This window comes from Raphanus sativus, chromosome 5, assembly GCF_000801105.2.
Source record: "Raphanus sativus cultivar WK10039 chromosome 5, ASM80110v3, whole genome shotgun sequence".
Taxonomy (NCBI): domain Eukaryota; kingdom Viridiplantae; phylum Streptophyta; class Magnoliopsida; order Brassicales; family Brassicaceae; genus Raphanus; species Raphanus sativus.
In genome coordinates, this window is record NC_079515.1 from 37,138,969 (window position 1) to 37,162,950 (window position 23,982).

Here is a 23,982-nt window from a genome sequence, read left to right on the forward strand (position 1 = left end):
TGTTTAGTTGGTAGGGTCCATGTGTTAGCTCAATCATTTTCCCCTACTATTTTCTTGATATATGCTCCGCTCGTGAACTCGCTCGCTGACTAATTGACTCTCGTGACTCACGAATCTTGTCGATTTTTATCCCTCTTTTTTTAATGATACAGATTAACAATATTACATTATATGCTTCATTTTAGTCAATTAAGAAAAATGAATAAATCAATCAGACCTGTGTGTTTAGTTGAACCAGATCTGTTATGTATAATCATAATCAGTCTTTAGAATCACTCAAACATGTTGACATGCACATGCATGTTTTCTAAGATCATCTCTACTGAGGATTCAATGCAGAGGTTCACACAGTTTTCAAAAAATTTTTTTTTAAAATATTACACAATCTGAATCTGTGTCTTGGAGGTTCACTGTAGTGAATCCGAATCGTCACTGTAACGCGGGTCCCATGACACGTGGCGGTCCGCGATTGGTCCGAATTTTTTTTTTTTTAAATAAAAAAGTAAACGAAAAAAATATTAAAATAATGAAAAAGTGGGGTTTTTAAAGTATCATTGATGGAGATGCTCTAAGGATATAGAAAATGGTTATTTATAATGGTGTAAGAATATGATATTTGTTACTATAATGATAATCTAGCCATGCATATCTGACAGGGAGACAAGGACGTATAATCTTTTACAGACCCATAATTTCTGGACTGTTGAATAAGATAATATACACATGCCTATCCAAGTCTCATCTGTATATTTTCCTGTCAGCTGTACTGTTTTGCTTCTAGTTTGCAAAAAAATGGACGTTGTTAAAGATAAAACTGTTGGTGATTATCTATCAAGACCAAAGGCACGTGGCTTATTGCCTTTCCATCACGTAACTTGGTGACCACTTCTAGTCACCGACTGATGTCTTTGTTTAATATTTTCTGGTTGCTATAAATATGTACTCCCTCCCCTTAAGTTCAATCATAATTATCAAAGCTTTCTTCTTCATTCTCTCAAACTCATGTACTCTCTCTTTTCAGTATAATAAATATATAAAAGTCATTTGTTTCACTTGTAAATCACAACACGTTATCAGCACGACGAGCTCTCTTATACCGACCGTTCTTAGACCAAACAAGCGAGGTGATGTTTAAATTTATGTCTTTAAATATATTTAATTTATTTAAAATTTTATTTATTATTCCGGAGTGAGAGGCAAGGCCTTCTCCGTTTATTTTCCGGGATGATAGGTGTTGCCTTCCCCGGCTGATCGTTAAGATAGGCCAGGCCTTCACGATCAGAGAAACACGTGGTAGATTTTACCTCCGTGAATAAAAGGTCAAAAATGGAAGGCTAAGCCTCCTCGGACCTTGATTAAATGAAAAGGTTAATATGGCCGACTATGTCGCCTCGAACCTTTGAAAATGATCAAATATGGAAGTCTAAGACTCCTGGATCATATGGTGGGCTTGACCCCCAATTTTATTTATGTTATTTAAATTTATGCAATTTAAGTTTACGCAATTTAATTTTTGCATTTATTTTATGCTTTTAATTTCTGCATTTAAATTATGCATTTATTCTCGTCTATATTTATATTATTTTATGAATACAGTAATCATGTCGAATTTGACAAAGCTCGAAATTAATGCCCTGGATATTACGGGAAATAACTATATGACCTGGGCAGTAGGTGCAAGAATGCACCTAAGAGGTAGCGGGCTTTTGGAAACCATCGATAATACTAAAACGGTGTCGGATGAGAAAAAGGCTAAAGCCATGATATTTTTACGACACCACATACATGATGGTTTAAAAGATGAATATATTACGAAAGAGGATCCTGGGGACCTCTGGCAATCTCTTAAAGAGAGGTTTGATCACCAGAAGTATGTGATCTTACCAAAAGCCAAACACGAGTGGATCCATCTCCGGTTCCAGGACTACAAAAGTGTAAGTGAGTTTAATTCCGCTATGTTCGGAATTACTTCAAGGATGATGTTATGTGGAGAGAAAATAAGTGATTATGATATGATCGAGAAAACTCTCTCCACGTTCCATCCTGAAAATGTAGTCCTGCAGCAACAGTACCGGGTGAATGGATTTAAGCGTTATTCGGAGTTGATGCAAATCCTCCTTGTAGCGGAACAAAATAATCAACTCGTGTTATTAAACCATCAGGCTCGTCCCACTGGATCTGCTCCATTCCCCGAAGTGAATGTTGCATCATCCAGTTATGATAATTGGAGAGGACGAGGACGTGGACGTGGTCGAGGTCGAAATCATGGTTGTGGGAGAGGACGAGGAAGAAGATTCCGTCCATATGATGAAAGAACTAAAAAGGACTCCCAAGAGAATGAAAGGGGCCGGGATGATAAAAGGCAAACAGAAAAGGTTTGCTACAGATGTGGCATGAAAGGTCATTGGGTACGTACCTGTCGTACACCAAGACACTTAGCCGATCTGTATAGAGAATCCCAAAAGGGAAAAGAGAAAAGTGGAGGTGAAACGAATTTCATCTCTGATGAACCCGGACCATCCTTTCATGGTTTAAATGATGATACTCATCTCGACGTATCAGATTTTCTGGTTGAGCCAGAAAACATCGATGTGTGATATAAGATCGATGTGATATAAGTCTACTGTATTATAGTATCGTTATCTTTGTTTGTAAAATAGATGTTATGTTTCATATTTTATGTTTAATAATATATGTTTTATAAATATTTTAAATTCAGAAAGAATGCCAGATTTTGAGACTTTGGATGGAGATATGTGCTTGGCGGATAGTGCGTCAACGCACACGATAATTAAAGATAAGAAATATTTCTCCAGTCTCAAAATGAAAGATTACGCTGGAAGCGTAAGTACAATATCTGGCAATGCAAAGATTATTATGGGCTCTGGTAGAGCAAAATTTTCAATGCCAGGGGGAACAATATTTGAGATAAGTGATGCATTGTATTCCCCCGAGTCTCATAGAAACTTTTTAAGTTTTAAGGATATCCGAAAGAATGGATATCATATTGAGACTATGAGTAAAGATGGCATTGAGTTTCTTTGCATTAAGTCCGAGAGGAAACATATATTGGAAGAGTTAAGAATGTTATCCTCTGGACTATATTGTACAAAAATAAACATGACTGAGTCCTATGCCGTGGTAAACATGAAGTTTACTGATACATTTAAAATCTGGCATGAGAGGCTAGGATATCCTGGTTCAGTCATGATGAGAAAGATAGTGCAAAACTCGAATGGCCATCCGTTGAAACACGGAAAAGTTTTGCAAACGGGCAAGTTTACATGTAAAGCATGTTCTCAAGGAAAGTTTATAACTCGGCCATCACCAGCAAAAGTAGGCAATGAATCACCAATGTTTTTAGAAAGAATACATGGTGATATATGTGGGTCGATTCACCCACCTTGCGGGCCATTTAAGTATTTCATGGTATTGATTGACGCATCTACTAGATGGTCAAGTGTGTGTCTTTTGACAACACGAAATACGGCTTTCGCAAAGTTCATTGCCCAAATAATAAAGCTGAGAACGCAATTCTCAGAGTATGCCATTAAGAAAGTAAGGCTTGATAATGCTGGTGAGTTTACATCGCAAGCCTTTGATGATTATTGTATGTCAATGGGGATTGATGTAGAGCATCCAGTTCCCCATGTGCATACACAAAATGGCATGGCTGAGTCGTTGATAAAACGGTTGCAGTTGATTGCAAGACCGTTAGTCTTGAGAACAAAGCTCCCAATTTCTATATGGGGTCATGCTATTTTGCATGCAGCTGCACTAATTCGGTTGAGACCGAGTGCATATCATAAGTACTCCCCATCACAATTGGCATCTGGGCAAGAGCCAGATGTATCCCATCTCCGTGTTTTTCGGTGTGCGGTCTATGTTCCGATAGCTCCGCCACAAAGAACAAAAATGGGCCCACAAAGGAGATTGGGAATATATGTGGGTTATACGTCACCAAGTATAATAAGATATCTGGAACCAGTAACTGGTGATGTGTTTACGGCAAGATTCGCCGATTGCCATTTTAATGAGGATGAATTTCCAGCATTAGGGGGAGGAATTAGAGAAATTCCTAAAGAGATTACTTGGTGTACACAGTCGTTGTTACACCTTGATCCCCCTACGAATCAAAGAGAGCTGGAAGTTCAGAAAATTGTGCATTTGCATAAATTGGCAAACCAGTTACCAGATGCGTTCACAGATACGAGAAGGGTGACAAAATCATATATACCCGCTGAAAATGTTCCATCAAGAGTTGTTGTTTCTGGGGAACAAACTGATGGAAACAAAATAAATGAACCTGGGGTTCAGTTAAAGAGGTGGAGACCAGCGGGTTCAAAAGATAAAAATCCCCGAAAGAAAAAGAAATTTGTTGAACAAAGTGAAAAGGTTCCAGAAGAACCTGATATTGAAAAATGTCTGAAAGAAGGCATAGATGAAAAGGTTCAAGAAGAACCAATTAAAGATAAGGATCCAGATGACGAGGAGGGAACAGAAAAGTATGAGATTTCCATCAACTACGCCCTTGATCAAAAGTTATTGATCAGAAATAAAATAAAAGATGTTGATGGAATGTTCTCATTTTCTGTGTCCAAAGAAATCGATCACGAAAGTGATGATCCCGATCCAAGGTCCATTTTAGAATGTCAGAAAATACATGATTGGGAGGAGTGGAAGAAGGCCATTCAAATTGAATTACTCTCCCTGAATAAAAGAAATGTCTTTGGACATATCGTCATAACGCCTGAGAATATAAATCATGTTGGGTATAAGTGGGTATTCGTGAGAAAAAGAAATGAAAAGAATGAAGTAACACGATATAAAGCCCGATTAGTAGCCCAAGGTTTTTCTCAGAGACCGGGAGTTGATTTTGAGGAAACATATTCTCCGGTAATGGATGCAATTACGTTTAGATTTTTGATGAGCCTTACGGCATCAAAAAGTCTTGAAATGCATCTCATGGACGTTGTGACAGCTTATTTGTATGGATCGTTGGATAATGATATATATTTGAGACTCCCTGAAGGATTGAAAATGCCAGGGGCATTGAAAGAGAAATCCAGGGAGGTATGTTCGGTCAAGTTACAGCGATCACTATACGGATTAAAGCAATCCGGACGCATGTGGTACAATCGCTTAAGTGACTATCTCTTGAGTAAAGGATATGTGAACAATGCGATATGTCCCTGCGTTTTTGTTAAGAAATCGTCATCTGGCTTTGTGATCATCGCTGTATATGTAGATGACCTGAACATGATTGGAACTCAAAAGGAGGTTGATGATGCTCGAACTCATATGAAAGAGGAGTTCAAAATGAAAGATCTCGGCAAGACAAAGTTTTGTCTTGGGCTCCAGATAGAGCACCTCCGAGAAGGAATATTTGTGCATCAATCAAACTATACGAAAAAGTTATTGAAACGCTTTCGTATGGATCAAACGACTCCTTTGAGTACTCCAATGGTTGGTAGATCTCTCAATGTTGAGAGTGATCCTTTTAGACCCGGCGAAGATAGCGAGAAGATATTAGGTCCTGAAGTACCTTATATGAGTGCTATCGGTGGGCTATTATATCTGGCAAACTGTACCAGGCCTGATATTGCTTTTGCAACTAATCTCTTAGCAAGATATAGCTCTGCTCCTACTCACAGGCATTGGAACGGAATAAAGCATTTATTCCGTTATTTACAAGGTATAGTTGATTTAGGGTTAATGTATTTTAGAAAACCCGAGTTTGGTATGGTTGGTTTTGCAGATGCAGGATACTTATCAGATCCTCATAAAGCTCGATCGCAAACCGGCTACGTTTTTACAATTGGTGGAACCGCGATCTCATGGCGGTCCCAAAAACAAACTCTGGTTGCAACATCTTCGAATCATGCAGAGACTATTGCGCTTCACGAAGCATGTCGAGAATGTGTGTGGCTGAGATCAATGAGTCACCACATACAAGATTCAAGCGGAATAATTAACAAGAAAGAGCCGACGAAAGTTTTTGAAGATAACTCGGCTTGCGTCGCTCAACTCAAAGAAGGCTATATTAAGAACGACAGAACGAAGCATATCCCTCCAAGATTTTTCTCGTACATTCGAGAGCTCGAGAAAAATAAAGAAGTGGACATCGAATATGTACGGTCATGCGACAATCCGGCTGACTTATTCACCAAGTCTCTTCCGACTACAACATTCCGGAAACATGTCGACGGTATCGGGATGCGGTGTTTGCGTGACTTATGAAGAAAAAGCTATGTCCATTACTCTCAGGGGGAGATTACGTCAGTGTACTCTTTTTTCTTTGTCATGGTTTTTATCCCATTGGGTTTTTCCATGACTAGGTTTTTAACGAGGCACTACGTAATACAAAATAGATAATCAAGGGGGAGTGTTAAAGATAAAACTGTTGGTGATTATCTATCAAGACCAAAGGCACGTGGCTTATTGCCTTTCCATCACGTAACTTGGTGACCACTTCTAGTCACCGACTGATGTCTTTGTTTAATATTTTCTGGTTGCTATAAATATGTACTCCCTCCCCTTAAGTTCAATCATAATTATCAAAGCTTTCTTCTTCATTCTCTCAAACTCATGTACTCTCTCTTTTCAGTATAATAAATATATAAAAGTCATTTGTTTCACTTGTAAATCACAACAGACGTCGAGTTAAATTGTTTTGTTACATTTTAGGAGAGGTTCATTTTTCAACATAATTTTGAAAAAGACCCCTATGATTGATTGTGATATGCTTATTATTTGTGAAGATTTAGTTTAAACCATATGACCTCGGTGTCGCAGGATCTATATCATCAAAAGAAAAGAATTATAGGTTAAATTCAAATTTGAGCACACCTTTTGTATCTCATAAAATTATTAATGTGTGGGATGAGCTGGTTTTTCATATTGGGAAAAGGATCGGACAAATCACATTAAAAAAGCTAAAAGAAATGTGGAATAAAACAAGATCATCAGGACAAAAGGACGAATTAATACATTACATATTGTCACAAGTTTTGTACAAAATATATTTTTAGACAAACCAATCAATATGCTGAATGCTTTTTTCCTTTCACGTATAAGATTTACCTATGGGTTAGGAAAATAAATTAGTAAAAATCGTTTGGGCACTTTATATGTAGATACAAACGCATGTCGTACAATTTCTAACACTTCGTATATGAAAGAAAACAAATGAACAAGAGCACATTATTATCATGGTTATATGTAGCAATGTCAATTGGGCGGGCCGGGCGGGTTTGGGCGTGTCCGAATGGGCTTCATTGTTTTGCTGGACAAATTTGGTCGAAGCCCAAATGGGACCATAACCAAATAGGACCATAACCAAATAAGACCATGATTTACTAGATTTGTTGGGCTGTCCAAATAAGCCCATTTAATGTAAATAGCACAATTTTCAGTTTTAAAGAGTAAACTTCATGCAAGTTCACACAACTTAATGTAAATCCATACAAGTTCTAAACTTCATGTTCTAGACTTCATAAAAAGTAAAAGTAAAACCTCAAACATAATGCAAGTTCATACAAATTCACACAAGTTCACACCTTTCTCTTATTCTTCTTCTTTCTTCCACCTTCTTCTCCTCCTCCTCGTTCTTCTTCTCCTCCTCGCTCTTCTTCTCCTCCTCGCTCTTCTTCTCCTTCTTCTCCTTCTTCATCACTTTCTTTCTCTTTCTCTTCCTCTTCCTCTTCCTCTTCCTCTTCATCTTCATCTTCGGAATCACCTAGCACATCAACAAGAAGTCAAGACCACAAAGCATTTCACAAGACCACAAAGCATTTCACAAGATCACAAAGCACATCACCTATCATGTTCACTCTACACTATCACAAAGCATTTCACAAGATCACAAAGCATTTCACAAGATCACAAAGCATTTCACAAGCCATTTCACAAGACATTTCACAAGATCACAAAGCATTTCACAAGGCATTTCACAAGACATTTCACAAGACATTTCATAACCAAAACAAGTAAAAGATGAGATGAGATGACTTACTCATAGGTTCAAACCCACAAATCCAGTTTCTTGTACAGATGAGTGCTTGCACATTGGATGGTAACAGTCGGCTTCTGTATTTGGTAAGGACCCGACTTCCAGCACTAAATGATGACTCTGAAGAAACTGTTGTAACGGGAATGCAAAGCACATCAAACGCCATGCGAGACAACTCCTTAAAGCGGGCTTTATTGGTTTTCCAGTATCTTAAAACATTTAGCTTTGGAAAGGTAGCCATGTCCATAGGCGGTTCATCCAAGTAGACATCTAAAGCTGTTTTCCCTTCTTCTGCATTTTGAGTAATGAATGCATAAAAACCCTGCATTATAAACATGAAAAAATGATTAAATAGCAATTTAAAGTACCAAACCAGTAAGTGTAACTAATGATTGATTGCTTACACCATAACCGGCTGGTAAGCTACTCTCCAAGGCGGTTTCTGAAGCTGTTGCAGTACTGGTCTTAGTCTTATTATACACTCGAAACAGCTTCTCTATCTTCTTACGGATGCGGTCTACTTTAGCCTTGCTTGTTGATGGGTTTAGAGAGCTATAACAGTATTCCAAGCACTTGAACTTTAACCGGGGATCCAAGACAGCAGCGATTGCAAGGATATCACTATACTCATCCCAGTATTTGTCGAATTTTTGCTTCATGATCTTCACCATTTCACGTATTGCCTCATCTTCTGAAGTCGCATGATATACCAACCAAGTTTCTATTCTCCACACATGTATGAAGTACAAGTTAGCAGTAGGGTAAGAAGAGCCTGAAACCAACTTTGTCATCTCAGAGAAAGGAGCCAAAAACTCATTGATGAGTGCTGCTCTTGACCATTCCACTTCTGAAGGGCAAAACTTGTAGCTTGGCTCAACCTCAGACATATTACGCAAAGCATCTTTGAACCTTAGAGCTCTAGACAACATAGAATAGGTCGAGTTCCACCTCGTGGACACATCCAAAAGAAGACCAGCCTTGTTCTTATTCTGAACCCCAACAGTTTCCACAGAAGCTTCAAACATATTTTCCCTAGCCTCTGAACTTTTTATAAACTTCACAGTGTTCCTAATCTTCTCTAAAGCTCCACCAATCACTGACAATCCATCTTGAACAATCAAGTTCAAGATGTGTGCCGCGCATCTTACATGCATAAACTCCCCTTCACATACCAAATTTCTGCGAAGCTGTCTCTTTAAAAACCCTTGCATGTTATCATTTGAAGTAGCGTTGTCCACCGTTACAGTAAAAACCTTTTTCTCCAATCCCCATTCCTTCAATATCTCCATTAACTTCATAGCTATGCTTGAACCAGTGTGAGGTGGAGGAAACGCACAAAATGAGATTATCTTCGCTTGGAGTTTCCCGCGTGTGTCAAGATAGTGAGCCGTCAAACACAAATAGCCCTCTATTGTGATTGCCCTCCAAAGATCAGTAGTGAAACTGATCTTACCAGAAACTTCACTCAACACCTTCCTAAGATGGGCCTTCTCCCTCTCAAAAATCCTAAACACATCAGACACAGCCGTGTTTCTACTCCAAAACACAATACTTGAGTTCGCATAAGCAAGAGCCTCTCTCACCCTTCTATACTCGACAACTGCATATGGGAGATTATGCTCTATAATGGCAAGAGCCATCATTTCACGGAAGACAAACATATCCAGCTTCCTATTACTACCAGGTGTACTTCCAGGAGTCTTACTACACCGTTTCGAATGACGCAGCATAGTATTAGTTCCATTCCTATGTAGATCTAAGTTGTAGGTATGATCGCAGTGAATGCACTTGACATTATGAGTTCCATCAGGCAACTTATCTCCTACAATACTGAAATTCTTCCCACAGGTCGAGTGTCTGCGTTTACCTCTAGCAGCAGCAGTCTGAGCAACACTCGTTACAGAATCAGCCATGACGTCTTCAGCTTGTACTTGTGCATTCTGCTCATCTTCATTCTCAGCCATTACGTCTTCATCACTCAAATAATCATCATCATACAAGTTCATAGTCTCTGTATTCATCTACACAAAAGAGAACAAAAGAGAACATATAAGTTATAGAAAGTGAGAGAGTCAACAAAAAGGTTCAATGATACAAGATCAGACGGTTTCAAGACAAACCTAAGAAACAAGCTAAGAAAGAATAAGCAAGTTTGAAGCAAACCCATAACACAAACACAAACACAAACCTAAGAAACAAACCCATAGGCCATAACACAAACAAACAGAGAAACCCATCACAGAGAAACATCACACACGAATGAAGATTAAAGCATAGAAAGCATCACAGAGAGAGACGAAGCTTCTGAGACCTTGAGAGAACTTGAGAGAGCTTGAGATGAGACAGCCCGGAGATGAGACAGCTCGGAGATGAACCTAAGCATCAACAAAAAAACACAAGTAATATGAAATGAGCTTAGCTCAAAGGATAGAAGACAAAGCTATAATCTCTCAATAAAGGGTTCTCAATAAACAAGTAATATACCGCTATTAAAGAGATGAGAGAGCTTGAGAGAACTTGAGAGACGAGATGAGAGAGCTTGAGAGAGCTTGAGACGAGCTTGAGAGAGCATCAACAAAGAAACCCAAAACGCTATCACTTGGATACGTCTTCTTCCTGTAAACAACAGATCCCATTCAAAACTTATATTATGAGTTTTCTAAAGTGGGTTTCACAAAGATATCAGTAGCACTACTCAAATCTATGATGACAGAGAATCTATAAAGTCGGTTTCACTAAGCTTCACAATAATCATAAACAGAAGCACCACTAAACAGAAGCACCACTAAACTTCACAAAAACGAATTCAAAAGGGAAACACATTCTCAAACACATTAGAAGCAGACCCATCAACTCAAATCAGATCTATGAACACACAAGCTCCAGAGATTAAATTTCATAAACACATTCTCAAAACCAAGCAAACCCATCAATGTTTCAACCCAGATCAGAGATCTCTCTATGAACACACAAGCTCCAGAGATATATATAGAGAGAGAGAGAGAGCGTGATAGATACCTGAGAGAGAGTGAGCTGACAAGAGAGTGAGACGCAGAGAGAGACGCGGAGAGAGAGAGACACGGAGAGAGAGAGACACGGAGAGAGAGAGAGGCAGAGAGGAGAGAGCTCAAGCTTTCATGGTGATTTCAAGAGAGAGATGGCCAAAGAGAGAGATAGAAGACGTCGAAGAGGGTGGAGAAGGATAGAAATCGCAGGAAAAATCGTCGAAGGATCGAAAACGGAGGAGAAAAAAAGTGAATTGTGTTTTCCCCAATTTTCGAAAACCCTAGACATTTAGGTTATTTGGGCCGACCATGTCCAATTTATTAAGCCCAGTGTAGCCCGCGGACGTAATTGGGTTTGTCCATTTGGACAAAATTTAATTGTGGTCCAATATGGTTTTGTCCATTTCTGTCCATATCTATTTGGACATGGGCCACCCAATTATAGCATGCCCAATTGACATCTCTAGTTATATGATACTAGCCGCTTTTATTGTTGTTTTATTGTTGCCAGTTTGTTAGCCTTTTTCACTATAAGGTAAGATTTAAATGCATGGGTGACACTGTCACCAAATTGATGACAATATATGACTCGTGGAGTATTTTTTTTCCTCTTTGGTTTCCACTTTCCACATTATGTTAGATATAAAAAAACAAAAAAAAACTTCAACGTAATTTCTATGGTGCAAAATACTAAAAAAATATATACATCTTTGTATTTGTGTTTACATGTTATGCATCTCCCCTGACCTAATTCATTCTACACCCATATATTAACAACGTATATATATATATATCACCAATTTAAACTATTTCAAATTCTTAAGGGTTTATATGTTTCACAACTCTATAATTTACTTAAAAGCGGGAAGTATATATATAATTATAACTTAAATTGATTTTTCAAGTAAAGAAACACGGAGTGTGTTGACAAACAAGTATATACTTATACCCAAAAAAAAGAGTATATATTTATACCAAAAACAAGAACTATTAATATTATTATGGTAAAAAGTATTATTCTTTTTTTTTTTTTTGGTAAAAAGTATTATATTGCATGACTTTTATTGGCTAGACTTTTTTTTGTCCACACCACTACTTCTCTATAGTTCGTTTTATTTTCAACTTTTTCATCAACACACCGTATAAATATATATACAATATAATTTTCCAGTTATTGTGTTATTGGATCTTAAAGTAAGCTAGGGCATGGGGCACGGCACTGACAATGATCAATCCATTTAATCAATGTAAACTATCTCATTACCTTTTTATTTTGACATGAAAAGCATCAAATCGAAAAAGAAACAAAAGAAGATGCAATAAAAAGTGACCTTTTTATTCCAAAACCTCAAATATTAATCTGTGACTCAATCATAGCTTAGTTCTGAAAATGACAGTGTACAGCTGTAAAAGTAATTAAACTCGACTCAAAAATCAACTATGTTCTAAATAGAGAAAATACTGATATCATTATCCACTAATTTTTGTCACAAACCTTTTCTGTGTATAAACTAGTAACTCTTTTTTTAATTACTGAAAACTTGTAATTCTAATTCATGAAGAGTAGAAAAATAGTGAAATCTATCTTTCAACGCAAATAATGAACGAAATGAATTCAAATATGTCCTCAGCTACTCCAGAGGGGTGTAGAACTACTAGTATAAAAGACTTCTTTAGCTTTTCACAGAGCTTGTGAGAAAGCTATACAGTATTTATCTTTTTGCCACAGCTTTACCAAAATTAAAAGAAATATATATCTTTAAGTAGTTAAATTTTGTGAAAAGATAAAATTGAAAAGTAGTACAAAGAAAAAGAAGATAAAAACTGAATAAAAAACCGTAAAACAAATTTGCAGGTAATGATAATGGAAGGACAGATTGATCTTCGCTTGTAAGAAAATATAAATAAAAAGATCAGAAAAAGCCGCTTTTTTCTTAGCGGTAGGGTTCTTTTTTATTTTATTTTTCTGTATTTTGTTTATTTTTCTGTATTTTGTTTTATATTTTGATTTGCAGGGTTTCAAATAGAGAGAGAGAGAGGAAGATAATAGAGTTTCTCTTGCCCACTATCTCTCTCACTCTTCTCTCTCTTTCTACTTCTAGGTATATTGGATTTTCTTCCTTCTTTTGTGTTCTTTTAAAATTGAATTTGTCGAGTTATTGTTAATGTTGTGTGTAGTAATTTGTTGCTACTTCTATTTTGTTTCATCGAGATGAGTTCTTGTTGATTTAAAACATGAACCGGAAAAGTGGATAGAGGTTGTCTCTTGCGTTGAAGCCAAAGAAGGATGTTCGAATTTTTTTTGTATATAAGCTCATTTCTTGTGTGTATATGTCTAATCTTCTCTTTTGTCTCGGTTTTTATCAGTATATATCAATATATGTCCATATATAGATCTGAAAATAGTTTTTCTATTTCTTATCTTTGTTTTTGCTTTTTATTTTTTCTTCTCAAGGTTTTATTGATGATGAGCAAAAATATCTTACTTCATCAGCAAGTGCAACAACAACAACAACAAGAGAATATGTCGAATCTAACATCAGCTTCTGGGGATCAAACAAGTGTGTCTTCGGGAAATAGAACTGAAGCAAGTGGTTCTAATTACTTCCCTCATCATCAACAACAAGAACAACAACAGTTCTTTGTTCCTGAATCTCAGCCTCAGAAGAAGAGGAGGAACCAACCAGGAAATCCAGGTTCGTGTGGAAAGAATGGTCATAAAAGAAAAAATAAACAACTTGTTCCTTGGTTTTGTACTGATTCATTGTTCCAACTATTTGATACTCATCTTCTTGGAAAATTATGGGCCTTCTACCAGAAAAAGAATATTCTTTTTACACCTTTTATTATATTTATCATCTCTATTCTAAACAAAGAAAAGAAAAAAAAACTCAGATTAATTAAAAAAAACACACCAAAGTCATTAGTTTTTAAAAAAAATTAATTTCTAAGTTTTAAGACATGTGTGTATTGTTCAAATTTTATTGTGCGTGGTAACTATAGTTTTCCTCAACATAATTACTATATTAAGTTATCACAACAATCGCAACTTTATTAATTTTAGTTTGCCCATTATATTAAAAATTCTTAGTGTTTCTTGAGCTCACACTGACAATGGTTTCAACTTTCAATATTTTTATCAGACCCGGAATCAGAAGTGATTTCTTTATCACCAAAAACACTAATGGCAACAAACAGATTTGTTTGTGAGATCTGCAACAAAGGATTCCAAAGAGACCAGAATCTACAGCTTCATAAGAGAGGTCACAATCTACCATGGAAGCTGAAACAACGACCCAACAAAGAAGTGATAAGGAAAAAAGTGTATGTTTGTCCAGAAGCAAGCTGTGTACACCATGACCCGTCTCGAGCTCTAGGTGACTTAACTGGAATCAAGAAGCATTTCTTCAGAAAGCATGGAGAGAAGAAGTGGAAATGTGACAAATGTTCAAAGAAATATGCTGTTCAGTCAGATTGCAAGGCCCATTCTAAGACCTGTGGCACCAAAGAATACAGATGTGACTGTGGAACTATCTTTTCTAGGTAAATAAACTCTTTTTATTTTCTTTCAATTTATTAGTTTATTTTAGAATTTACAGTTAATACTGGTTTTAAATTTTGGATTTGTTGTGGTGCTGGAGGGAGACATGCATGGTACAAAGTATTCTGTATTGATATGAGTAATTTCATTTAATTTGTAAGAGGACAAGAATGGTAGCTCAAAGAATCTTCATTTATTATATATAAAACTAGTTCAGAGTACTTTTCTTTCTTTTTCTCTTCTAAAAAACTATCATGTGGATTTTTTTCTCTCATTTTCTTGCATTAGTCATTCATTACAATACATATGTGATTGATACATGCTTTAGATGGACCACATGACTTTCATAGCTTCTCTCAACGTGACATTTTTTCGTATTAATTAACATATTGTTACTGATTATTTTATGGTTTTGTTGTTTGGTAAATAAACAGGAGGGATAGTTTCATAACTCATAGAGCATTTTGTGAAGCATTGGGTAAAGAGACTGCACGAGAAGTTGTAATACCACAAAACCATAATCATCAACCAAACCCTATTTTGATTAGCCAATCTACTTTTCATCATCAACATGGTCGAGCACAACCAAACATGAACGTCTCTTCCTCTTCCCACAACATCATCAATAACCTTCACTTCCGAACCAACAACAATGGCACTAACAATAGTAACAGTAGCAGCAACCATCTCCCTACATTTCCAGTGAAGAAAGAGCAAGAACAAAGTAATGATCATATCATTAGTTACCACCAACAAAGAATCCCTCCTTGGCTTGCGCCTCAGCCGCAAGATCTCACATTTTCAAACCGTAACCCTAGTAACGGTGGAGGAGGTTTGTTCTCTCTTGCAGCTTCTCCAGCTATGTCAGCCACCGCATTGCTCCAGAAAGCAGCCCAAATGGGTTCCACCAAGTCACCTCGTTTACCACCAACCACCGACTTCGAGAGATCAGCTCATCATAACAACCTCAGCACGACAATGGCGGCAATGATGACGTCCCCATCTGGATTCATCAGCTCCAACAACAACAATCAAGTTTTGTTTCAAGGCTACAACCCCTCCGTGTTTGATCACCACGGTGGAGAAGAAGCCTTCGACGACACATTCAGCGCGTTCTTGAGGACACCTGCTGATACTACAACCGCAGGTTCAAACAAGAAGAAAAGCGGTGGAGGCGGTGGAGTAGGAGAAGGTTTGACGAGAGACTTCTTGGGGCTAAGACCGTTAATGTTTCATAACGATATTCTAAGTTTTGCTGGTCTCGGGAATTGCATCAGTGGCGCTGCTTCTGATCAGCTTCATCCAAAGCCTTGGCAGGGTTAGTTAGTTAGTTAGTTGCTATGTTCATATACTTATGAATCTATCGATCTAAATTTTTATTATTAACATATACTATACACATATAGTTTTATATTTATATAGTCTCTTTTGTTTCCTTCTTTCGCTCTTTGTTTATGAATTTTGTACGCTGAAAGTTCACCAAAGGAGAATTTAAAATGATTCACGTTTATACATGCAAAAGAAATATTTGATTGAAGTTGTTACGTATTCGTCTACTTTAGGTCTGATTTTTTTTCGTTTATCAGACAAAAAAGCTCACGATTACTTGTCCTTTCGTCATTATTTCTGGTAGCTCATAATTAATTTATTGGTTCTGTAAACACGTATGTTAGGATTATCTTAGCTACGCCTACACACATACATGAATATCCACATGTTATTTCAAAGAACGTACGTGAAAATGGATAAAAGCTAAACTAAAAAATGTATATCCACACGTTTTACTAAATAATTAGTATTTTCCCTTCTAATGATCTCTCGTAAGTTACATGAATTTTTTTTTTTAAAGAAGCAGTTACATGAATTGTTACTCTCACTTATCTTTTTTTTTGTATCCAGCTCAATTTCATAATTTTATTTCACTGGATATTTCATGAAACAAGAGTATTTCGAGTCTCAAATTTAATTATCGTCAAAGCTAAACACTTTTTGTCATACAAAAGTTTAGTTAAAAAAGTCTTTTTGGGTTTGTATTTTTATTTACGATCATTTACAAAATGATTAGGTACTTGATACCTTAAAGAAAAGTTAAAAGATAAGGAAGAGCAGGGAGATTATTATATGAGAAATAAATTAAGAAATGTAGCACATGATGAAAAGCAAAAGGTAAAGTGGAGGATATGCATTGGATTCGATCGAGGGTGACTCATTTTATGCTAACGTATTTCTAAAATTTGAAATCAAAAATATATTTTAGTCTTAGGAAAATATATAAATGTACCGATCTCTACATATATGTAATATACATATCATATACATGTTTTTTCTTCTTATTAGTAGATAAAACTTATGAACAATCAGTAGATTTCACACATGGCCTGACACAACTCACTTTCTAATATGCTATTGTTGATTAGATATTAAAACGTTCATTAAATAGATGATTATGCATTACTGTATAATCGAAAATTTAAAGAACTATTGATGACTGGAATTTAAAAGTTGTAAAATAACATCCCAGTATTATTCTAGAAATCATTTTGTCAAAATAAAATCCATCATCATGCTCCATACTTAAAACACCTTACTCGGCTACAATACAAGTTAATTATTATTCTTTTTTGAATAGTTTTTTATGAAGGTCATCAATTAAGAATGATATATATATTGATAAAAAAAAGAATGATATATTTTTTTTTTCACATGCAATAAAGTGCGGAAAATGACCGAAATAAATAAAGATGTCTTCTTGTTTTTCCACGAGGCTGATGTGACACATGTTTTTGACAGATTTATTATTTATTTTAGATAAATAATAACATTTTTTACAAAGGATAGATAGATAAATATCGTTAACGCTTTTGGTATCTTTTGTAAATTGTAAAATTCAAAATCAACAATTCAAAAATGCAACCATTTGACAATGTTTTTCAAAAAAGCTATTTATGCATTTGTTATATACTGGGGAAAACCTATAATATGATTCTAGTGACATAATTTACAACAAAGACGAAAATCATAAAATATTTCATTGGAATCACATGATAGAAGTAGAAGAAAGGGCTATAATTAGCGAGAAAAATTCTATCGAAAATGCAGGTTCAACAAGTTCGATTGAATAGTAGTCATCAGTTAACTACTACTAGTTATTCAGAGTGTAGAGCTAGCATATGATCACTACTGAGAGGTGTATTCTTTTTTTTTTCTTTTTTTGGAGAGAGGTGTATTCATATAACCTTTTGATTTATTTATTTTTATGAATCTGAGCAAAAGAATTATATACCACAAGACCAGATCGTTTATGTCGTCCAAAATAATAAAAAAATATAGATGTAAAAGGTGTCAAATACGATAGTCTCCATCAAATCAAGAGAGAAAAACATCAAGAGAGAAAAAACTTGAGAGAGTTTTAGAGAGAGAAAAACTTCCGGTGAACCCATCCGTTCCGGCCGATGGCGTGGACTCCCACAACCACTGTCGGTCCGGTCGTAATCGTGATTTAGTCTCCTTTGTTTCCAAGCTTGTGTAAAAGAAGTCCCTTTTGCTTCCGGCGTCGCATCCCTCTTGCGGTGGGCGTTCGGCTCCGTCTACCGGCGTTGCATCTTTCCGTCAAAGGTGAGCGCGCGGCTTTAGTTTCCGTGTCGGTAAGACTCTATCGTCGACGGCGGCTCTATTAGGGTTTAGCGGTTTTGTTTGGTGTTGATCCGTTGGTTGGTTGAGAGGTGGTTTCACGAGGAGCTCTCGGTCTTTGTTTGATGCTCTCGATGGAAGGTAACAGTGCTCAGGAAGATGAAGTGTTTGAGGTTGATTTCGATGGCGGTGGATGAAGATCTCGGATTAGTCCTAATGAAACTTTCCATGTCTAGAGCCAGTCGAAGATCACGAAGAGGTAGACGCACTCTCCGGCGTGCTCCGAAATTAAGTCTACTCGGCTCCGACGGTTCGAGGGTTCCGACCGCGGCGTGCATCGGTGATGCAGAGCGGTGTCGATCGATCCGTTGTGGATGCGACGCGTGGCGCCTTCTTTTGGGGGATGGCTGCACGTGGAGAGTGGTGTCGGTCGTGGATTGGGTTTCGGTCTTGTGGGCTTGAGTCTTCTAGTATTTGTGTGTTTATTTGCCGGGCCGTCTGTGATTTTTTGGCTAATGGGCTTTGATTTTCTGGGTTGTAGTGTAACTCTGGCCTTTGGGCTTTTATAAATATCAATTTGGGAAAAGAAGAAGGTGTCAAATACAGAAGGACCCATGAATTTGTCAATGTCATGATGAGTGTGGCATTTGTATTTTGTAAGGTTTGCTTTTTGTCTCGTTTTAATGAAGTGATCCCACAATCACTATTGACTTATTTGTTTTTGTTTGCATATGAAAAATAACGTACTCTTACAAATCGTAATGTTATATACAGTAATAATGCTTGTAAAAGTTCTATAACTTTGTAACCAATCATTTAATTTCATACATACAAAATACTTATATTTCAGGGCTGCCTTAGCTTCCTGAAACCATCTTTTCATTATCTTTTAACAAATTACATTTTCATCCAAAATGATGAAGATGGGTGTATTGTCCTGATCTATGGAGAAAAAGGAAAGATACACTGCTTAAAAGTTTCTAGTGCTTAGTTGACTCCATGTTTTGAAGAACTGAGGCTTGCGTGTATAAGTGAACGTGTGAATTGTGATATAATCAAACTGGGTATCAACTTCAATCATACCAGTTAAAAGTAAACGAGTTAAAAGAAAATTGTAGTGAATCAAACCGGATTTGAATTCCTCTGTAAGCTTTTATTAAGCTAAGTAGGAATCCTGAATCAGATGCAATGCAGCAAAAAAAGCCAACACATGAAAAAATTACCGGATAGAGTTCGGGATTTTGAACCCGACGTGAATCGAACACGCAACCTTCTGATCTGGAGTCAGACGCGCTACCATTGCGCCACGGATCCGGATGCTAATTACTCTCACTTATTGGTTTTTAGTATTGTTTAATTACATTCCTCTCATTTAAACTTGATTTCGGTATCCCTTGGATCCAAAGATATTGTAACAACGAAACACATCACATTTCTTTGTGTTTCCTTTTTAGGCTTTTCTGCGTTTTGTTCTTCTGAATTTCGTTTCTTCTTTTTGTTGTTTGGAACCCTAAATGAAGTTTTCGGATTCACATCTGCACGAAACACAGAGTCTACATGTTTCACGAAGAAATACCATTTTTCAACCTGTCAGAGTTTTTGCAATAGTTTATTGGTTTAGTTTTGAAGTAATATTTACCAAAACAATCCGACATTGGTCGTTGTTCCAGTTCTCATGGTCCGAAAGATTCTGTAAACCTATATAAGTCTTTGCTTTGGTAAAAACGGTGGCTTTATCCCCTAAGTGAAAACAGAGGTTCTTGATGAAGAAAAAACAGTCTCTTTTGCCTGTTTAAAAATCAATTCTTTGACCACAGATACTAGTTGGCATTCCACAATGTTGATAACTACTAATTTAGATCAAAGATCAACTTTGTAAGCAATTTAAATCGACGAGAAAGTCTACAACTTTGTAGGACAAAAAAAAAGAGAAGGCTTTAATTTGAATGCTTTTTTTTTTTGTAGCGAAGGAAGGCTAAATCATCACATGCCCATGCCAGCCATATCAGGGACATGCTTTTGAGTTTTCTCCTCTCCCTTCACAAGCACTGAGGCCTCTGTTGTTGTCAACAGCAAAGAAACGCTGCGATACAAGAAGCAAAAGAAAAAACACCATGAATCATAAACTTAGTTTTTTACTTTTACTTCTAAAAAAGCAACAACGGTTTTACCTAGCAGCATCGGTTAATGCGGTTTTGATAACCTTGACCGGGTCTATGATTCCAGCTTTCACCATATCAACATACGAACCTATACAAAAAAAAACAAAAAAAACGACAGAAACATTCAGACGGCTGATGATGATATTTGCGTTTTGAGATATAAAGACACTATTATTACTACTCTCACCTTTGGCAGCATCGAAACCGAAATTGCAATCGTTTTGCTCTAGTAACTTGCCAACCACTAAAGAACCATCGTAACCAGCATTTGCAGCTATTGTCAAAGCAGGAGCCTACAAAAGATTACCAAACTTCTTGTCACGGTTCATTCATAGTTTTTCGACAGAGAGATTTTTTTCATTGGAAGAAAGTTAAGAGATTAAACCTTGAGAGCATTCTGAACTATCTGAACACCTCTTCTTTGATCCTCGTTATGAGTTTCAAGGTTGTCTAAAGCTTTTGTAGCATATAACAAAGCCACACCACCACCTAAAAGTATCATGATGACATAAACAATTAGAGCAAGTATAGAGAGAAAACAGATAGTAATTAGTATTTACTTACCAGGTATGATGCCTTCTTCTACGGCTGCTCTTGTAGCATTCAAAGCATCAGTGACTCTGTCTTTTCTTTCTCCAACTTCAGCTTCACTTGCTCCTCCCACCTAATGTAATAACCAGACACATATCAGCTACTTAGCCATGTAAGAGTTCTAAAAAAAAGGATTGATGGGTGATTGACTAACCTTGAAGACTGCAACACCACCTGATAGTTTTGAGAGTCGTTCTTGCGTTTTCTCTTTATCAAATGTGGATGTGCTTTTTTCATTTGCTGATCTTAACTGTACACCATGAGTACAAAACGTATTGATGTTACTGTATTAGAATGATCAAGATTCGTGGGTAGAGATAGTGTAAGAAACAACCATATGTACCTCTTCACATCTTTCTTCAATTAGCTTCTTGTCGCCACCACCGTGGAGGATGAGAGTATCATCACGAGAGATTGTGACCTTCTTCGCAGTTCCAAGCAATTCAGGACGAATCTTGTCAAGAGTTAGACCGCGCTCCTCAGAGATAACCTGTGCATAAACCAGTGAGTTAGAAAATGCAATAAAAATAAAACGTGAGACTAACATAAACACATGTTGTGTCCTGAGAATTTTTTTTTTTTTTTTTTACCTCTGCACCAGTAAGAACTGCAAGATCATCTAAGCTTGCTTTCCTGTTGTCACCAAAACCTGGAGCCTTGATAGCGCATACCTTAAGCCCAGCATGATGCTTATTGAGAATCAGCATAGCTAATGCATCACTCTCTACATCTTCTGCTACAACAAGAAGTGGTCTGCTGCTCTGCACAACCACAATCGATAAAAGAGAAAACAAGTGAGCAGCGGTACTTCTAATTCTAATAGCAAACTTTTTCTACAAAACGGACTTTCGAACTTATGTAATCCACGAAGGTATATTTACCTTCACAGCTGCCTCTAGAACTTTCAACAACGAGTTCATGTCTGAAACCTTCTTCTCATGGATGAGGATGATGGGATTCTCAAGCTCCTGAAAAAACAAAGCATATTTTAGTCCAATAACCTTTCTTTGCCCTTCACATCATCAGACCAAACACAAACAGAAAGATATGAACTTACGCATTTCTGAGTCTTCTCATCTGTGATAAAATAAGGAGAGATGTAACCTCTGGCTAGCTTCATTCCTTCCACTACTTCTAGCTCGTTCTCTAAAGTATTCCCATCCTGCGTAGTTTAAAAAAAAAAGACAATGTATGAGTTATATCAATAAGTCAATCATCATCGGATGCAGTAAACGAGGCAGGAGAAGCAAAGTTAGCTTACAGCAACAGTTATAACCCCTTCCTTTCCAACTTTCTCCATGGCTCTTGCAATTAATTCCCCAATCTCACGCTCTCCGTTTGCAGATATAGTAGCAACCTATCAACATAGTAAAATGCAATAAGAGATCAACTTCTGTCTCGGCATATGAAAAAAGTACAAGGAGAATGAATGTGCTTTCAAAATCACCTGTGTGATCTCTTCTGGGGTGCTAATCATAACAGCTCTGCTTTTCAAATCAGAGACAACTGCATCAATTGCCATGTTTATACCACTACGCAAATCCATCACATTCACACCAGCAGCCACTGACTTGCAACCTTCGGTGAGTATCGCCTGAGTCAAAACGGTCGCACAAGTGGTACCTTTTATAACACAAAAAGAAGTAAACACAAGTTAAGACTCTCTGCATAGTAAGAACTTATCAAAGATGTTTTTAACTCAAAGAGAGGGAATCTAGTCAATTTACCATCTCCAGCAACCTTGTTAGTGGCATTAGCGACCTGTTTAACGAGCTCAGCACCCATATTCTTAGCGTTCGACTCAAACGAAATACTTTTGGCCACGGTGACACCATCTTTTGTGATCTTCGGTGCGCCATAACTGCTCTCAATTATCACATTTCTTCCCTAACACCACCACCGAAACCAATTTAAAATTAACGAATTTAACAACTTTTTTCTAGAACAAAACATATATATATATGTATATATACCTTTGGTCCCATAGTGACTTTGACGGCTTCAGCAACCTCGGAAACACCTTGCAACATAGCAGCACGAGCACCAATCCCAAAACTGATATCCTTAGCCACATAGTTTCTGCTGCTTATAATCCTTCCCGAAACCTTTGTGGTGAAAAGAGAACACCAAACACACACATGTCTTATATAACTATTATAGGTTTGGACAACGTAAGCTAAATCATTTTACAGCATTTGGACCGATTAAAACAGAGAATGTTTGCAAATCTCAGAAGCTTAAAGGTAGAAACTTTGTGATGCAATGCCCAATAAAAGAAAGGTAATCAAAATTTGAAAGAAGATCTATAGAAGTTAACGAGACTCACCAGTTTCCGGGAAGTAGAGGAGCTGCAAAGACAATCAAACCCAGAAAGATGAGTTCGAATCGATCGAGAAGAGTTTAAGTAATAAGAATAAGCTGAGTGAATCAAACGTACCCAATTGAAGAAGATAACTTTGACAGCACTCTGTACATTTTCGCTTGCGGACAAAGTAGAGAGACAGAGAGGGGGCTTCGAAGGGTTTAGGGTTTAGAGACACGATCAGAAAGAGAATAAGCCGAGGAATTATTTAGGAAAGAAGGGCAAAAAGTCTGGAACTTTCTGTCTTCATGGGTCAGCTCTGTTTCTGCAACTCCAAGATTAGCTAGCTGTGTTGTTCATTGCCTTAGGCCCATTTTACATTCTAATGGCCCAAATTTTTCGTTTTTCTTTAATGGAGCTCTTGTTCCAACGAGTATACTTTGGTCTGAATCAGAATTTTTGAGACAAGACGGTGGCTTTCACACGTGAAAGAGGCACCATTGCTACATTGGCTTGTTAGTTACCTCTGATTGAGCTGAGGAGTTCATTGAACTCTAGTATGCCTTGATACCTCAAAGCCCATACGTTGTGTACTGCTCATCCACTGCTGTTACTTATTTTGACAAGTCCGCTTATACTCTGCTAACAGTTTGGTTCACATAAAACAACTGTTTCTTTCCTGTTCAGTCATAAGTTGTCTGGCAAAGTTTTATAACGCTTGGTTGCTAGAACTCAGGGAG

General features: G+C 37.1%; 3 protein-coding genes and 1 non-coding gene across 9 annotated transcripts; 2 read left to right on the top strand and 2 right to left on the bottom strand.

Moving 5' to 3' along the window:
* Positions 1-825: 825 nt before the first annotated feature.
* LOC108830443 (protein indeterminate-domain 11) lies at positions 826-16,094 on the top strand. 6 transcript variants are annotated; one of them, XM_056986087.1, is made up of 6 exons: positions 826-1,124; positions 12,872-12,956; positions 13,032-13,343; positions 13,472-13,712; positions 14,160-14,559; positions 14,992-16,094. In XM_056986087.1, exons 4-6 carry the CDS (start codon positions 13,481-13,483, stop codon positions 15,878-15,880), a joined length of 1,521 nt encoding a protein of 506 aa, XP_056842067.1. In that variant the 5' UTR covers positions 826-1,124; positions 12,872-12,956; positions 13,032-13,343; positions 13,472-13,480; the 3' UTR covers positions 15,881-16,094. The 6 variants fall into 6 exon arrangements, with proteins under 6 accessions (XP_056842067.1, XP_018459543.1, XP_056842066.1 ...); XM_018604041.2 differs by having other exon boundaries at positions 13,032-13,118; XM_056986086.1 differs by having other exon boundaries at positions 12,872-13,118.
* LOC130495009 (uncharacterized) lies at positions 1,602-2,597 on the top strand. Its single transcript, XM_056985896.1, has one exon. The coding sequence runs from the start codon at positions 1,602-1,604 to the stop codon at positions 2,595-2,597; it is 996 nt and encodes a 331-aa protein (XP_056841876.1).
* Positions 16,095-19,429: 3,335 nt separating the features above from the next.
* On the bottom strand, positions 19,430-19,501 carry TRNAW-CCA (transfer RNA tryptophan (anticodon CCA)). The gene has a single exon. It is a non-coding gene; the product is annotated as a tRNA-Trp (tRNA).
* Positions 19,502-20,010: 509 nt separating this feature from the next.
* Positions 20,011-23,523, bottom strand: LOC108830448 (chaperonin CPN60-like 2, mitochondrial). Its single transcript, XM_018604046.2, has 16 exons — positions 23,378-23,523; positions 23,267-23,288; positions 22,914-23,045; positions 22,668-22,827; positions 22,388-22,563; positions 22,202-22,297; positions 21,998-22,102; positions 21,822-21,908; positions 21,531-21,701; positions 21,284-21,430; positions 21,095-21,190; positions 20,914-21,013; positions 20,735-20,838; positions 20,537-20,642; positions 20,359-20,437; positions 20,011-20,270 (listed from the first exon to the last, which is right to left on the bottom strand). The coding sequence occupies exons 1-16, from the start codon at positions 23,413-23,415 to the stop codon at positions 20,171-20,173; spliced, it is 1,719 nt and encodes a 572-aa protein (XP_018459548.1). The 5' UTR covers positions 23,416-23,523; the 3' UTR covers positions 20,011-20,170.
* Between the last annotated feature and the right edge of the window lie 459 nt (positions 23,524-23,982).